The sequence below is a fragment of the Paralichthys olivaceus genome, chromosome 16, assembly GCF_024713975.1.
Source record: "Paralichthys olivaceus isolate ysfri-2021 chromosome 16, ASM2471397v2, whole genome shotgun sequence".
Taxonomy (NCBI): Eukaryota; Metazoa; Chordata; class Actinopteri; order Pleuronectiformes; family Paralichthyidae; genus Paralichthys; species Paralichthys olivaceus.
In genome coordinates this window covers 7468910-7486069 of record NC_091108.1, presented here as the reverse complement: position 1 = coordinate 7486069, position 17160 = coordinate 7468910, and the positions used below count along the sequence as shown (strand labels likewise).

The window sequence follows — 17160 nt, the reverse complement described above, 5'->3', positions numbered from 1 at the left end:
ATTTTAATAATTTTTTTCAGGCTCAATCAGAATCATTTATCATTGACCGCACAACCGCGTTGATGGAATTATTTTCCCGTACAACATGAAATAGACTGAAAACTAATAGAAAACCTATTAAGTTATGATGCATGTCTATTCAAGCCATTGCGAAAAGTGATGTTCAATAATTACATGTTTTTTTAATTTTTTTTATAGGTAATAAGCAATTCTTGTATGGAGTGCACTTGATTTAGGTGTCTCTTTATTCTAATATAACCTGCATGTCCTTGGTTGTTTTACATCTCTTCTCACTTTTTAGGTAAAAGGATGTACATTACACCTCTTATGGCCAATGTCTGAAATGAGAATGAGACTTTCAAGGTACTGAGGAGAATAAAGTGCAAAGGAAGACTAGCATGGGAAAATAATTGGGTCATCTCGAACCAATGGGACATTAACGCGCCATTGGGCTTCTCCGGCTGTCTTGCTGCCACTTTCTTCATAAATTGCTTTGAATCAGGACACCCCATAATACCGGGTGATTTAAGGCTAATTAAAGCTAAGCCCTCATAGTCTCCCACCTACTTCCCCAAATGGACAGAAAACTATACGTGAGAATGTTTGAAAATGCACCCGGCGTCTCCTAAACAACCTTCAAGGAAGCAGCCATTGCTACAGTGATAACCAAAACATCATCAGAAATGCACCCCCTTTCCCGTCTCCCCCTTCCCAGTTTATGCAAATAGTCCTTAATAAAAGCATGCTCACTCAGGGGCCTCAGGTATAGGCGAGCAGGGGAAGGTCACATTGTAGGGGAAATTATTCTCCTCACGGCATGGTAATGAAAGCCTTTTTTATCGAGCGGTGCCAGTTAGGTTCTTGTCCTCAGCTTTCTGCTGCACTGCTGGCCTGGACGCTACCTGTGTTTATTTACTCTGTCCACAGCAGGACGGCCGGTAGCTGTGGGACAGACATGACAAAAACAAACTGGTAACTAATTACTTCAAGGGGCGGCGCGATGGCCAGGATGAAGTATGAGGGATCTGAGTTCCAACCAGTTACATTTACGTGATGATTATTGGCTGATTTAATTATTTATTCTAGGGTCTGGTGTGTTGTTTGAGTAACAGCAGTGGAATTGACAGTTCAAGTTGTTCCTGCTTCATTTTAATACACACGTAATCATTTTTCAAAATAAATAAATGCAATATGAATGCCACCATTCCCATCCACAGCTGCATGTTTTAAGATCAATGAATTGCTGAACAGTTTTATGACTCAAACTCTCTCAGCTGCCTCTGAGTTAGGGACTCTGCCTTCCAAAGCTCTCACACATGATGGAGAGCGCCTCCCTGCCCGGAGTGGAGGGGGTGGGGGCTCCATTTAGACTGTGTGTGTTAGTGTGTTGCATTTATGAATGATTTGTTGGGAACAGTGTTCACTATTTCAGAGGACCTGAAAGTATCGATCCTGTCCACGATGAGCAGACACCTCATTTATTGTCTGAGAGGCTGTTTCAATAAGGACTCTGCATCAGAGAGGAACACGCTACCAGTTTGTGTGAAGGAATATGTTATAATAGGATTAGTTTACACCTTAACATGTTTTTGGCAAAAGATAGTTTGGTCAGTTGCCATGGAGATCAATTATTTTTCACGTGCCTGCACATAGCAGAAGTTGATTCACTTTTAGGATTTTTTTGTTTATACGTTAAAAACTTTTCCCTAAAATCCTGAAAATATAGATAAAGTTTATCTTCAATGGATGAAGGCTGTACAACGCAGTTTAAAGCTCCAACGAAAGTTATTGAGAAGACCTTGAGTTTTTTTTTTCCCAAGGTCAAGAAATAACTTTAAGGTTAATGTACAAAGTGTTTGCAACCACTCATACAGAGCTGATCTGTATATTTGACCACACAACTGCGCTCACAGTTGCAACACTAATCATTTCATTATTAGTTTTATAAAGGTTTTTATTTACCCAAGACAGGTGGCCCCTTTGGAGACAAATCTCCGATGCAGAATCTGGATCTCCTTTCTTGAGCTTGAAGCCTTAGTTAATGCATGATGATATGCCAAACACGTCTCCTGCATCAGAGTAACCATATGTTTGTGCGCAGCCATTAATCTCAGGCTGGATGTTGACTGTTCCCGTTTTGCCCTGTCCTACGCAAGTGATTGTCCCCCGACTCTCACTTCCTGTTGTAATAACGGCCACTGACCACCACACAGATGGCTGTCAGCCAGGCGAGGGCAGCAGAAGGGCCCTGTCGACCCCTACACACACAAACACACACACACACACACACACATGCATGCATACACTTTTAGTTCACTGTCTTACATACAATGACAAACGCCAACACACACAGAGCTGAGGGCATCAGAGAGCGTCCTGGTCAATGACAAATTGCAGTTGAAGACAACGGGCCCCGGTGTAGCTCTCCTGGGGGACTCTTGAGATCTCTCACAGGGTGACCCAGTTCCATCATGTCTCCCCTTCTCCCTCTCTCCTCTACCATTCTCCTTTCTCAGCTGCTCGTCCTCCCGCGTCCACAGACACCATGGCAATGGTTTTCATGTTCTGCTGTCATAAGAAAATCCCCACCACACACTAAATGTGTTTCCCTCTCGTAGTTTAGTTGTCCTGTTCAAGTCAATGTCCTCCACTCAGTAAGAAGTCAGCAGCCTGAGCTGGACAAACTCACTCTCTGCTCTGTCTCTGTCTCCCTCTCGCTCTACATCCTACCTGAAGAGCCAACACACAGCTTCTCTCATAGAAGCTCAGTCACAGCTAACATCACTTACCAGAGATAAAAAAAAAAAAAACATGTGGGATTTATTTCTTGCTTCTTAATTCACTCTCTTTTTTCTGCCTTTACAGCAAATAGCTTAACTGCAATGCAGCAGTGCCAGTATGGGGCATTAATATTAATGTCTGCCCATTTCGCCCAGCGTGGCAGGGAGCCTGTCAATCTAGACTTCTATTGGAGAGGCTCCCTACAACAGTGAACACCTGCCCAGCACTCAAGAGCCTGGTTCTGACACTGGAAGGTGCCAGTCTGCCCCTATAGTGAGGAGGCAGGCGTTCATTGGCCAGTTCTTCTACGTATAGGAGATGTTTCCAACCAATCCAGATCGCTCAAATCTTATACATTGCACCAATAGGAGAGAAAAAACTGGTACAAAAGGAACAAAGGCTTTGTGTAGGACAAATGCCCTTGATTCTGGTGATAGTTTATCAGTTTTTCAGTTTCAGTTTTTGTTTTAACTTATTTTCTTGAAAGAAAGCTTAAAGAGTGTGATGTTTAACCGCTGGGAATAAGTTGTATGTTGTAGCTTGAGGCAAGAATCTGATGTGGCAAGGTCTTTTCCTGCATAATTTGCTTGTTTAAGTCTCAACTCCTGCCCAGTGGGAGCAGCATCGATGAAATTACTCAAAAGTCCCCCCATGAGATGGTAAATCCACAATACGCAAGCAAATAGTTCTTTGTATCTAAGGCGATATATTATGAATGTGAGATTAGGTAGAGTGGGCGCGGTTGCTATATCATTTAAGCAGTGCTCCTCTGCATTAAGTGGTTGAAGATGGCTGCAAGCAATGCAGGTGTGTGTGTGTGTGTGCGTAAGCCTCTGTGCAATGAGAGGTGTAGAGAGAGAGAGAGCGAGAGAGAGAGAGCGAGAGCGAGCGAGCTCTGGATCCTGGGATCAGTGTGCTGCGCTGTTCATCACTGCAGCAGTAGACCAGCCCTGAATCTCTCTGTCCGTGCAGAGGTGCTGACTGCCTGCCCCCTGCCTCTCTGCCCCTCTTTTCTCCACTTTCCTCAAGAGAGCGTGCTAATGATGCTTTCTTTCATTACTCCAGGAGGAGGGAGGGAAGCTGTACATTTAGCAAAAAACCCTTCCGTCTGAAAGCCAGCCAGCCATTGGTTTACACTGGTTTGCTTTCTTGTCTGTGTCTTAATAGTTAACGGTTTTCATTGATTGTGCGGGCTGTGGCTTTTCTGTCCTGTGCCTCAGCCTTTTTCCTCCCTGTAATGTTTCAGCCCGTATTTACCTTACTATTGTGTGCTTAAATACCCCAGTGCATCCATGGCAGCTGTGGAGTCATATCAAAGTCAGAGTAAAATGTGCTGTCTCCTTTTGTCGCAGTTCAAAGATATGCCCTGTGAGATTATTCAGGGTTAATCAAGGCCAGAAGCGCTCCCTCCAGCACTGCTGCTTTAATGCCTATTGAAGGTACATTGTGTACCTAACGACAGATGAGAGTGGAGAGCAGGGATACAGTTCAGGCTTTAGTGTCTTGTTTCTGATTCCACAGGATTTGTAAAGAAAAAAAAACAATTCCTGCAATTATTTCTTAATCAGATATTTTTGTCTGATGCACTGATCAGACATTAATTAAGGATTAGTCTCATTTCAGTTTGCTCCTGTACCATATGCCAGGGTGTGTGCCCATGAGCTAAAGCAAGAAGAGTGCAAGGAGAGATAGGAGCTGGAGGCAAAGAAATGGAGTTCAAACGCTAAACTCAAGCTGACTTCACAAGAAGAATTATTCTGACTCACATGTGTTTCCTTCTAATTACAGTCAAATCTACCTCTTATGTAGATTTTTTGTCTTTTTTCCCTGTTTTTCTTTCTCTTTGTTTTTAATAAGTAATAGAAACATGTGTGGCTTCTAGTAAAAAAGAGGTCTCTTTTCTTCAGTGACAGTGGGGGAGTGACAGTCAGGCTCCCTCTTTATCCCCACTGTGACACTCTGACTCCTTCCTCTTGTACAGCTGCCTTTGCAGCCACGTCTCTCCGTGCCACACATCCTCTAAATGACCTTCAATCGCACAGAACTGACTCGCTCTTTTCTACCACACCAGGCCACTTCTGTTAAACAGCTCGGTTTAAACAATGGATGTTTTCCCTTCCCATCCTTTCTTTTTCTTCCCCAGGAGTCCTGAGTGAATGCGGGGAAATCTCGTGTAATTACCATTTTGCCTCCCAATGATAGACGCTTTTTGCGCATCATCAAGGGAGAAGTGGCTTCCCTTTTTAACCAAAGTGATGGTGGAGGGACGGGCACTCTAAAATAACACACAGCACTTGCACTGCTCTAAGCTTGATGTAAATAACACTCTGCCTGGGAAAGCAACTCCTCCCTAAGTTGATTTAGTATTCTTGTCCCCGTGTGTGAAAATGGGATATGCTCGGCTGTAAAAAGTGGGGGAAAAAAATGTGTATTGGAATATGCTGTGTATCGGCAGTGCAGACATTGTGATGTGTTTGCTTTCAACAGATTGTGTCTAACCCCACGTTATCACATAGTACTTGAAACATTCATTTAGAGAAATATGAATTTGAGCTTTTAATATCACAAATGTATGCATTTCATCACTTTAACTGCAGAGTCTTGTCTTTCTTTAGGGGTTTTCTCATGTCAAACACTCACTTCTCCCACTTCTTCTTCTTTCTCCTCTCTGTGCAGTGCCATGCGTGTGCTGTTATCCAAACTGCCAAGGCCTTGGATCGTAGACGAGAAGAAGGACGACGGTTACACCGCACTGCACCTGGCTGCCCTCAACAACCATGTGGAGGTGGCTGAGCTGCTGGTGCACCAGGTAACAACAGATTCTTAATGCACGCTTAAGCACTCAACCTGACAACAAATGCAGTCATTCATGCTCTGTGAGAGACTTTTTCCATTTACAATTATTAGCTCAAAGCACAGCTGCATCAGCTTCACCAGCACGTGTGGCTTTCCCTCACTACAGAGCCTCCACTGCACTCCCCTGCAGCCAGCAAGCTGTAGACCAGTTGAAGCTGCTCTAACTGCCATTTTTTTTTTATTGAATCCATACGGTTCACACGGCCTCCAGGGGTAATGTTTAGTGCTGCTGGGCCCTCATATCCTCCTCCTCTTGCAATCATAGGTTTGTGCTGTTTTTCCCTTTTGAGATTGCAGTTTTAACTCCCTGTAGACTAACACATACAGGGGTTTATGAAAAAAAAAGTCACCTGACCATGCAGGAACCGGGTTAATTAGGACATGGTGCAAGGCAGCAATGTTGCTGCAGCATACCAACACATGAACGTTCGCTGTGCAAGCTACCTTTCAGCGGGGACGGCCTTTTTCCCAAGTCCCTGCAATGGGCTGGTTCGCAGTGATGGCTCAGCTTTCTATTCAGAAATTGCACCACACTACAAGGTGCACTGCAGATTCCCTGCCAGCCAGCCAGCCAGCCAGTCAGTCTTATTACTTGGGGATTTCACACACTGCCTGATCACAATGCTTATCTTCCCTCCACATCTCCTCAGCTGAGGTATTCGCAATTGGAAATGACAATCACATGCAGCATTATTGTGGGATGCGGTTTTTACGGTTAAAGGAAGAAAGGTTTTTTGAGGCACATCAAAGTTGTTACATGTACTAAACGTATTTTATATTATTTTATTTTATTTAGTTTTATTTTATTTTATTGGTTTGTTATTAAAATCACATATGTTTGAGTGTTTGCCTCTCTCTTCTTCCCACCTCTCAGGGCAGCGCCAGCTTAGACATCCAGAATGTCAACCAGCAGACAGCGTTGCACCTGGCCGTGGAACGCCAACACACCCAGATAGTCCGGGTTAGTGTCACCTCTTCTGTCTTATCCTTCTCTTTTCTTATTTGTTCTCCTCCCTTTCCATTTCACATCCACCACGAAGCTAAGATCCTGTCCCCAGTTATCTCTGTATCAGTCCCTCATTGTGGACATTACACAAACGGGAGTATCAGTGCCATGCCACATTTAATTTACACAGTTGGACGTCCTGCAGTTGAATGAGGTCCTCCTTCTGAGTGATGCTCTGAGACTGTGTCTTGGTCAGAGTCATTTGGTGTAGTATTGGATTGAGATTGCCACGTTGCCATCTTGTGGACTTGAGAAAAAATGCACTCTATAATTGGGTGAATACAATACTGAGGCAGTTCATTGTTAGCAAGCAACCTTATAAATCAGCGCCCTGCCATTTGCATTGTAGCAACAAAAGAAAATAAAATTGTTTTATGGTTGTTGCTGCCGATTCCGTTTGACAGCCTGCTCGTGTAACTCTGTTTATACGCTTCTCTTTATAACAGCTGTTGGTGCGTGCAGAGGCCAAGCTCGATGTGCAGGACAAGGATGGGGACACACCACTTCACGAGGCACTGCGTCACCACACGTTGTCCCAACTGCGACAACTCCAAGATATGCAGGATGTCAGCAAAGTGGAGCCTTGGGAACCCTCCAAGAACACAGTAAGTGATCACAGCATTAAGATGTTCAACAACCTAGTGTGTGAACTAACGGCCAAATGATGAGAAAACGTCAACATTGGAAAATCTGACTTACACAAGGGTTTTGATTTTTATTAACCTGTCATCACTTATTGCTCTTTATAATCATTACTCAATCCATACGTGTATATATATTGTAATATCTTATCAGTCTATACATACTCAGAACACTGGGGATCACACAAGACAGGATGCCACTGGATCAACATAGAGCTTATGCACAGACTTAGTGACAGTTATTTTTTGCAACTTAATTTTTACAATACCAGTGCAGTACCCCTTCTGTTTGGAATGGGCCGTTTGCTCACCCTGTGGTGATGCTGGTTGCAGCTTTCTGTCTGAAACTGCAAAAGTGACCTGCAGTAATTGAGCCGCGGCAATTACAGACCAGCTGAAGGGCTCAGTCCACAGAAACCTGAAGCCTCACCACCGCTGCTGCACAAAGAGCTGTTCACCTTTTTAAAGTTCAGGCAAGTCAGAACTGGAGAATTGGTTGTGGTGAATTTCGTCATGATTGACAACGTCACTTGCGTCAATAAATTCTAGCCACTGCTGCTACAGAGCACTGATCACCTGTTTATTCACAGATTATTAATTTTGAATTTATAGACAAACAGAAATATTACATTACCAATAGCTACCATGGAACCAGTAATCCTATAATAACTCTGTAGTAACCATGTGGGGATGTGACAGTGTGTGACACCCTCTAACCAAACGCACCAATCATAACATTATTTCCACTCATATGATTTCTATGTCACCAGAAGCTTCCAGTGAAAACCTGTGTGAACATGGAGAGGACAAACAAACCATTACCAAGAAAAATAAGAGTTTGTGTGCAGAGTGTTCAGTCACCTTCATAAACATGTGGCGTGTTTAGTTAGTGACGAGTATAATCATGTCATAGCTCTCTGCATCTTTAGTTATGGGAGATTGTGATGAGGTTCGTGCTGTGGCTGTTCTGCAGGACCTGTACACACACACACACACACACACACACACACACACACACACACACACACACCTGTTTGACAATCTGCGTGTGGTTCACCGCCCAGTGTGGGAAAAATGATGATTGATCACACCTAGACAGGAAGCTCAGTGCTCCTCAGTCCCCCCGTCACCTGCATCACTGGACAGCTTAGTCTGCAGCGGCCCATCATTCAGACAGCCGTCCTGACGTGAGCGGGGAGCAGTCAACCAGCTCGCCGCCGCCTCTTGACCAACCTAAGAGAGTTTTTCTCTGTCTGTAGAGGCCAACATGTCACACCTGAACCATCTCCGTGTTAACACCACATCACTAATCCCTACAGGGATGTGTTTAAGGCTAGAGTGCTCGAGCAACAGGCTTACTTTACCTGTCACCTCCCTCCCACTTCTTTCTTTCTCTCCTCTACCTCTTCCCCCTCTTCTTGCCCTCCCTGGTTCCCTAGCAGAGTAGCGTAACGGACAGACAGTGGAGCCTAATTGTGATGTGTGCAGTTGGGTCACTCTCCCACACCCCCTACCCCGTCTTCAAATTCAGAATTAAATTAGTCGGCCCGGTGGCTCCATCAGCAGAGATTCAAACGCTGCTGGTTGAAGACAATTAGACATGGAAGACCCAAATTTCTGGAGTAAGAGAGAGAGAGAGAGAGAGAGATGCTTTGAGTTGGAGGCAGACCGAGTGAGGCGATGAGCTCTCTGAGGGACAGAGATGGGACAGTTAATAGGATTTGGGGTCAGGGTTGAGGAAGTTCCACTGTCTGACAGCAATCGTAAGGCATGTCTTTGATTGGCTAATTAGGGGTGATGTGATCGCACTTTGACATGGTTCATCTGAATTTAACTGTGAAACCTTCTGAATAAAATTCTAATCAGGACTACATGTTCTTCTTTACTCTGCATTAATGGTCCGAATGCCAGTGTATCATCCGACTGCTGTGTGTCTCAGATTCTGATCTGTTCTTTCTTTGTCTGTCTGCCTCTCTGCAGCTAATCATGGGCCTGGGCACTCAGGGGGCAGAGAAAAAGAGTGCAGCATCCATCGCCTGTTTCCTGGCAGCTAATGGAGCAGACTTGACCATTCGTAACAAGAAGGGCCAGTCCCCCCTGGACCTGTGTCCTGACCCCAGCCTCTGCAAGGCCCTGGCCAAATGTCATAAAGAAAAGAGCAGGTAAACATCGGTTAAAGAGAAATACACTTCCTTACTTTCTTGCTGAGAGATTAATGTTAATATCAACACCACTCATGTATGTATGATAAATATAAAGCTACAACCAGGAGGAGATGGTTAACTCTTATATTGTATCGTTTTTTAACCTGTGTATAAATTTAAGTTGAAGAACAGTGTGGATTTATGAAAGGTTATGTTTAACTTTTTGTGTGGATTAAACAAACAAATCAGTACTTGCCAATTTATCAAAGTCACATTACAGTGCTTCTGTAAAAACACCAGAAAGAGAAGAAAGAACAATCTTGTGAAAATCATCACACTTTTTTTTATCTGTCTGTCCTCTTCTTACACTTACCCCCTCCATCCCTTTTTAAGTCGCTCCTTGTCTCCACCTCTTTTCTTTGTTCGCTGTCAGCCTCTCTTGCTTGTGGTCTCTGCTGCTCTCACACACTGTCTTTTTTTCATTCCAGTGGACAGGTGGGCACCCGCAGCCCGTCTCTGAACAGCAACATCGAGTCACTGGAGGAGTGTATGGTGTGTTCGGACATGAAGAGAGACACTCTTTTCGGGCCCTGCGGACACATCGCCACCTGCTCCCTCTGCTCGCCGCGTGTCAAAAAGTGTCTCATCTGCAAGGATCAGGTCCAGTCAAGAACCAAGGTATCGTCCGCCGCAATCTGTGCTACCCAAAGCCTGAAATACATAGATGAAAAGCGGAAAAATACTTCTCCTGTTTTTTTGCATTTCATTTCATCTTTCTACAGATTGAGGAGTGCGTAGTCTGCTCTGACAAAAAAGCAGCCGTTTTGTTCCAGCCCTGTGGTCACATGTGCGCTTGTGAGAGTAAGTTACACACATTTCCGCATCACCTTTGGCTCCTACTTCTTAAATTCGGCTTCTATTTCTGTATGAATTCCGCTCTGACCGTTGCATGTTTTGTTTCCACCAGACTGTGCCAGCCTCATGAAGAAGTGCGTACAGTGCCGGGCTGTAGTAGAGCGCCGCACTCCTTTCGTTCTTTGCTGTGGAGGGAAAGGTATGGAGGATGATGCCGCTGATGATGATGATGATGATGATGATGATGATGATGATGATGATGATGACCTTAGTGAGTGAATCTTCCACACGTTCCCTTTTAATACCCCAACTTTCTTTCGTAGTTTTCTTTTCTTCTTCTCTTATTCCTTCACTGAATTCTGCTTTAGCCCTTTTTATCTTTTGTTTAGTTATTGCCTTGCTTATGCATTTTACTCATATGTTTGCATCACTGATATGTTGTTTTATTGTTTATTGTTTTTCATCCTATTGAACATATGTAGATGTAGTCGGACATTTAAATCTGTCAAAATCACTTTCCAAACTTTGCCACTCCTAGATCTGGACTGTTGTAATAATTGCATCCATCTAGATCATCTCATATGTTCTAGCTAACTGCTTCGTCTGAAATTCTCTTAAGAGAAAACAATTTTGTGTTTCAAATAATATTTGTTTTTCTAATTAGATCAATCAAGCCATTTCGGGATTTCGTTTTGCTGACCTAGCCTCGACTAGAATGGCACACGTCGATTGCATACCTCAGCCGAGGCTCGACAGTCTCCTTAAATTTTATTAAACGTCATCACCTTTTGACCGGATTCATGCCAACATTTAATTGGTACATTCTGGGAACATGTTCCATACTTCTACTAAATTTCATGGAAATCCGTTGAATAGTTCTTGCATAATCCGGCTGAAAAACAAATTAAGCAGGGTGAAAACACAACCTCCTTGGTCTCACACAGAATACAGAAAACCTGATTAACTTATTTATGTTTCCGGGCCTTCAAAAGTTTGACTAATCACATTTGCATCAAATGGATGAACTGACTTGTAGGCAGATGCTTAAATATCTGTAGTCCCAATGAAATATGCATATTAATAACACACATGAATGTTTATAAGGACTGGATTATATTTCCTTAGTGTTTGTTAAACAAGAACCAACATCGATTTCATTAGTTCTTACCCCAAAATATGATTTTTCACATATCAGCATGTAAGTGTCTGATGAATCATGATGAAATGTTGTATGTAAATTTGTTTATTTTCCTTTTGCTCCACAAACCATCTTCTCGTCTCTAAATGAAGCAGTGTTTTACTGGACATGTCTTTGTTTTAGTGCTGTTATCTCACTGGTGGTCGTTTCTATCGTGTTTTTCCACATTTTTTCCGTTGAGTTAAAAGGGAAACTGTTGCAAGTTCACTGACCTCATTTTTTATCCCCCGTATTAATTATTTACCACGTCTCGGTTTGTTGGCAAATCTTACCCGCGGTCACAAGCCGGACGTGCAAAAGCAGACCCAAACACACTCATGCAAGGGGCAGCATCCCAGTAACACTCGCTGTTCGTGTCTATAATGAAATCTAATGCACAAACTTAAATCTATCACTCTGATTATTCCCACCACTTAACCAGTTGGTTTAATAAAGTACCTCTAACCCAGTGAGCATTAGACTCATGCTGAAGCGTTGGCCGATGGAAAAAACACAAAGAATCTCTCGTCACTGTGTATTTTTACAGTTGTACATAGAAACTCTATTTCCCTTTCCTTTCCTGTTTCAAACTTTCCTCTTTAGATTTTTTTCTCTGAACCTCCCCTAGAGGCTGTAGTGAGTAGCTCTCAGACCAACAGTTGAGCTGGTGAGGGCAGCTCCTGCTATAACAATGTGACTGGTTATTCCCAGCAGGGAGCTCTAACACTATGGCAGGGGGATCGCAGGATCTTCTCCAGCCCAACAATCTGGCACTAAGTTGGTGTAAGTATAACCTCCATGAATCCCCCCCCCTTATCAGAGCCTTGCTTTTAAAGAAGCTCCCCCCCCCCACAGTGCTGCCCTGGCCCCTACCCCTTCCCTGAAACCCCCTCCTCCCTGTCTCTTTCAGTCACACACACGCTGAACTGTAGATGATGATGACGATCCACATGCCAAGAATCACAGTGCTGATCACTGCTTCTGGCAGATGTTTGCCAGTCTGGAATGAAGTCCCCAGCAGGGCCTCAGTCCAGCTCATTCTTGTCGAGCGCTCAAATAATATACCCAGACAGTTTCACACCGTCATTACATGCATCCGGTGGAATCGCACAGTGCCAAAAACTCTGCATGATGTTTTTGTCCTTTGCCGGTTCATTTCTCAGATAATTACAAAGAATTCATTTCTGAAAACGCAGACATTTAAAAGTGAGTGCGATGCCAAGACAGACTGAGTTTGATCTGCCAAACAGTAAAATTCTGAGTGCATGTTGTTTGTGATCTTTGCTCGTTTACAGAACTCAAAATACAATCGAGCTTCCGGCTTGTTTCAGAATGGCCCTTGTTGGTGTGGCTGCATTTCTGTTTTATTGGCAATATAGTTTATCATTATGAGGAAGTGAAGTTTGAAGGTGCCGCTGGTGCAAACTGTTCCTCTGTCTAGTCCGTAGGATGGTAACAAATTAATTTTTTTCCCCCCCTTCAACTTTTACGTGGCTTTATTGTGTTCAAACAGCCAGCGGAAACATCCCCGCCCTGCAGAGGGACAAAGACAACACCAACGTCAACGCTGATGTTCAGAAGCTACAACAACAGCTCCAAGACATCAAGGAACAGGTGAGGTGAAGGTTACTGAAGGGACAGAGGCCAGCAGATGTGAGACAGTTAGTATATAAAGATTGGACAATGTGTCTCCACCTACACCTGCTACCCAGAAGTCAGCAAAAATGTCCCGTATACGAAGGGTCTCATTTTGTACATTTGGAGCCAGAGTCTGCACAGTAGCGATGATGCCATGTTTATAACATCAGTTAATTAAAGCCAAACTTAGTAGAAAAATGAGCTCTTGTCATAAATGAATGTAAAGTTTGTGGCTCATGAACTACCAAGAAATCATAAAAGTGATCTGAGCGGCGAGGTGATCACTGGTCAATAACGAACATCTGTATCCTGGTTTGTTGAAATTAGTGATTGTTTCATTAAAAGTTCACAACAGAACAACAAACAGCGATTGTTTTTCTTCACCTCTCTGCAGACCATGTGTCCGGTTTGTCTGGACCGGCTCAAGAACATGATTTTCATGTGCGGCCACGGCACCTGCCAGCTGTGCGGGGACCGAATGAGCGAGTGCCCCATCTGCCGCAAGGCCATTGAGCGCCGCATCCTCCTCTACTAGACCCCCCCCCCACGGACTCTGTTGCTTCTTTTAAAGTTCACACCAACCACGCCTGCAAGGCCACAACCACACCAGCTGCTGCCGCTGCTACTGCTACTGCTGCCGCCGCCGCTGCTGCTGCTCTACCATCCTCACAGCACCCAAGTCAGCCAGCCAAGGGCGTCCTCAAAATGTCTTAGTCCACACAGCAAACGCTCTCTTAATGGTCTGACTGTGTTCATGTGGAATTTCTGTTACAAAACCAGGAAAAATTACAAGTCGACTTCATCAGTTCTGCTGTTGTTTCCTAAATGCAGCCAGAAAGATGGTTGCTTTTACGCACATCGCCTTTTCTTCTCTTTGTCGCTCTCTTTTCCTCTTTCTTACCACCCCCTCCTCATCCCTTTATCTGTTTTTACTTCTTATGTGAAACTTCTTTTCTCTCTTGGAGCCTATGGCGGCACCCTCAGACTTAAAATCTTGAAAATGAACTTAAAGGGGTCGGACCTGTGCCTCGATTTCCCCCTGGAACAGCTTTGAGTATCAGAGCTAACCACGAGAGTAGAGGAAGCGAGGTCGGGTCGTTACCTTCGGTGTAAAGTTCTCAAGCATCTGTCGCAGTCAAGTTTTATTGTATCTGTAAAAATCTTAATTCCAGTGTATTGCTATCGGAAGCTCCTGATGTGGATTTTTTAAGTTTTAAGTTTTCATTACAGTATGGCAAGTTTGTGACGCATCACTGTTTGCACCATTTTACAGGCTCCTGTGAGTGTTTTTAGCTTCGTGTCTGTGTTTGGCCGTCGTGACACACACCGTATGCCGACTGTCCTCGCAGTCGAAGACCACATGTTGGCGGTTTTGCACTAGAAAAAGCTGAGTCAGGGTTAAAGCTCTTTTCCTCACTTACTGTGGCGGCCCACTGCTGCTAAGTGATTAACAACACGGAGCAGTCGGACTGCCAGGTAGCACACCACACCCGTACTTTGTTTACCGAGCTGTACCAAGAACGATGGCGGTGTTGCGACACGTGAGTTGCCGCTGCGTTGGGTTTCAAGACAAACACGCAAACTTCTTCAGCTTCTGTCCAGTGACCAGCCCTTGTCGTACCTGTTTGCTGTACACACAGACCCACAAGATGCAAACGTTGTCACGTTTTGTTAAAACTCTTATGAGACCTGGTGGTATTGTACAATTCAATGAGCATTGCTAATTTACCATTGATTACTATGTGCCATTTGCTTCCAAAAATCTACCGGTTTAATAACTTGTATGGGGGATAAGGTGCTCTTTATCTTGTATTACTATTTTCCTTTATTTTTTATTTAAGTGTATTTCCCTTTCTTCTCAAAAATCAACATTTATTGAGCTAGAGAGTACAATCTATTAGAACACTAAGATGAAATGTAGAATAAATTATTTTGTATTGCTGCCCAAAAATAGGATTTATAGGTCTCACTGCCTTCCTAATATGTAGCCTCAAAATCTCTCAAACATTCTACTTTGATATTAATGTTGAGATATGTTGTGATGTTTATTTTTTCTGTTTGCTTTCTGTTGGCTGTAGCTTTCTAGATAGAAAGATAGAAGCGTGTTTCCTCTCTGAACTAGGTCTCTGTAAGCCTAACTCATTTGTGTGAAACAGAAAAAAAAGACTTTTGTTGTCATAAAATGTCAAGTATCTTCTCACCAGTATTTTCTTTGGGAGGAAAGCTAATGATTTCCTTTTCAAAAAGACAGAACTTGCCTTACCTCTCTTAAAAGGCAGTTGCCCATGTGGAGACTCAGCGAGGTGGCCAGCTTGCTCCGCTATGTGGGAATTTGCAACCGCATACAAGCATATTTTTTTTTCCCCCCTTCTCTTTGTAGGACTGAAAACTTTTTTTGCCAGTACAGTTTGATTCTTTCCACTGATAACACTTTAAGCTAGAAGCACTAATACGCTTTATGGTAGTGTTGTCTTGTTATGGTTGTCATGAAAAAGCCTATTTTGTATTTTATTTTTAATCCCTGTAATTGTCCTGTTGGAAATGTATCCGTGGTATTTTTTTTCTTTTATTTGGCATGAATGTTTGACATATGCAGTACGACATGTATCATGAAAACAGTTCGGTCTGTATTGCTGATAAGTGCTTTTAAAAACAACCGTATAGCTGGAATAAAGATCTAAATGAACCATGGGGACATTCAAAACAACGCACTGTTTGTTTTTTCAAACTTTGGAAATTAGCACTTTGTTGCTTTTCTCCTGCTGTGCAGCGTCTGCCTCACGGAGGAGACAGGGTGGCAGTGATGGGAGGTGTGGGGTAATTGAAAATGCTAACACCTAATAATGAGTCGGCGCCGGCGTGTGATAGGTCAGCTATGCTAATCGGAGAGAAGAGAAGAGCAGGAATATAAAGAAAAAACCAGAGAGGAGGGAGAGAGAGAGAGAGAGAGAGAGAACAGGGTGATGCATCTTCTAAAGTGAGTGGTGTGACATGGGGGACATCTCACAAGGCATCTCCACACTGCTGAGAAATTATCACCAAAGGCCATTTATGTTCTAGCTCATTGACTGGTCCATTCATAACCTGGACGTCTTTGGGCCCGGCTCACGCTCCGCAGCTGCTCATAACAAGATATTCATCATGCTGTCAGCCGCTCACTTCATGCACACTGACTGGAGAGGAGACTCTGACACCGCTTTATTTTTTTGATCTCTGTGAATTGGCACCAGGCCGAGACAGTGAACGTACAGTCTGGTGTCATGTCGCTGGTGCTTTGTCATTTTAGACTCAAGTACCTGTCTTTGAAACGACGCTCTCTCTCGTGTGGTTTACCTGTTACAGCAGAAAGACAGGGAGTAGAAGGCAGCTGCCGCTTCTGGACACTTTGTCAGTGGTTCCTGTGTGAAAAAGAGGAATTTCTTGTTTTATTTAACCAGGAAGGTTCCATCTCTTCTGCCAGGGAGTCCTGCTTATGACCTGCAGCTATGAAGTGAAAAATATAGAAATACAAGCAGGGTCAAATAACACAAACAACCTAAAACACAGCAAAGTAATAAAAAACAACATATTGTTGCATGAAAACTGATTTTAAAAGACTTCTACATATATTCTGTGTGGTCATAAGTATGTGGACAGCTTCAGATCTGAAGAGAACAAAGACTCGGAACATATAGTTTAATATATAATATGTATATATCAGTTTGGGGGTCCAAATGTCTAAGACCCCCCTCTCATTCACTTGAATGGGATCTTCAGGCCCTCCTGCTGAATTTATGTTGTTTTGTTAATGTTGTGTTTTCACGCCTGTCTGTTTGCTTGTTGGTTTGTAAGCAGGATTACGAAAAACTACTGGATTACCATGAAGCCTGGTGGAAGGATGCTGTATGGGTCAGGGAAGAGCAAAGTACGATTTGGTGACGAGGAACTTGACCTGTCCAGAGCTCTGACCGCAACCCCACACAGCATATTCATCCAAATCTCTGCAGCCAGGTCCCAAAATCAAAAGGAAAAGCCCTCTCAGAACAGTGGAGGCTGATTTAGCTGCAGATTGTTTCATCCAGC

At 43.5% G+C, this 17160-nt stretch overlaps 1 protein-coding gene across 6 annotated transcripts in view; it reads left to right on the top strand.

The window, feature by feature from the left end:
• Window positions 1-15805, top strand: part of mib1 (MIB E3 ubiquitin protein ligase 1) — a 51759-nt gene extending 35954 nt beyond the window's left edge. Inside the window, exons 13-22 of one of the 6 annotated variants that reach the window (XM_020108999.2) lie at window positions 5458-5590; window positions 6512-6598; window positions 7090-7248; window positions 9265-9446; window positions 9917-10106; window positions 10211-10289; window positions 10396-10482; window positions 12175-12243; window positions 12974-13074; window positions 13493-15805. In XM_020108999.2, the coding sequence (XP_019964558.1) occupies window positions 5458-5590; window positions 6512-6598; window positions 7090-7248; window positions 9265-9446; window positions 9917-10106; window positions 10211-10289; window positions 10396-10482; window positions 12175-12243; window positions 12974-13074; window positions 13493-13633 (1228 nt within the window). In that variant the 3' untranslated portion in view covers window positions 13634-15805. Of the gene's footprint in view, window positions 1-5457; window positions 5591-6511; window positions 6599-7089; window positions 7249-9264; window positions 9447-9916; window positions 10107-10210; window positions 10290-10395; window positions 10555-12171; window positions 12244-12973; window positions 13075-13492 lie in introns of all 6 variants that reach the window. The other 5 variants (XM_020108992.2, XM_020108982.2, XM_020108974.2 and 2 more) reach the window with 5 other exon arrangements.
• The last annotated feature ends 1355 nt before the right edge of the window (window positions 15806-17160 follow it).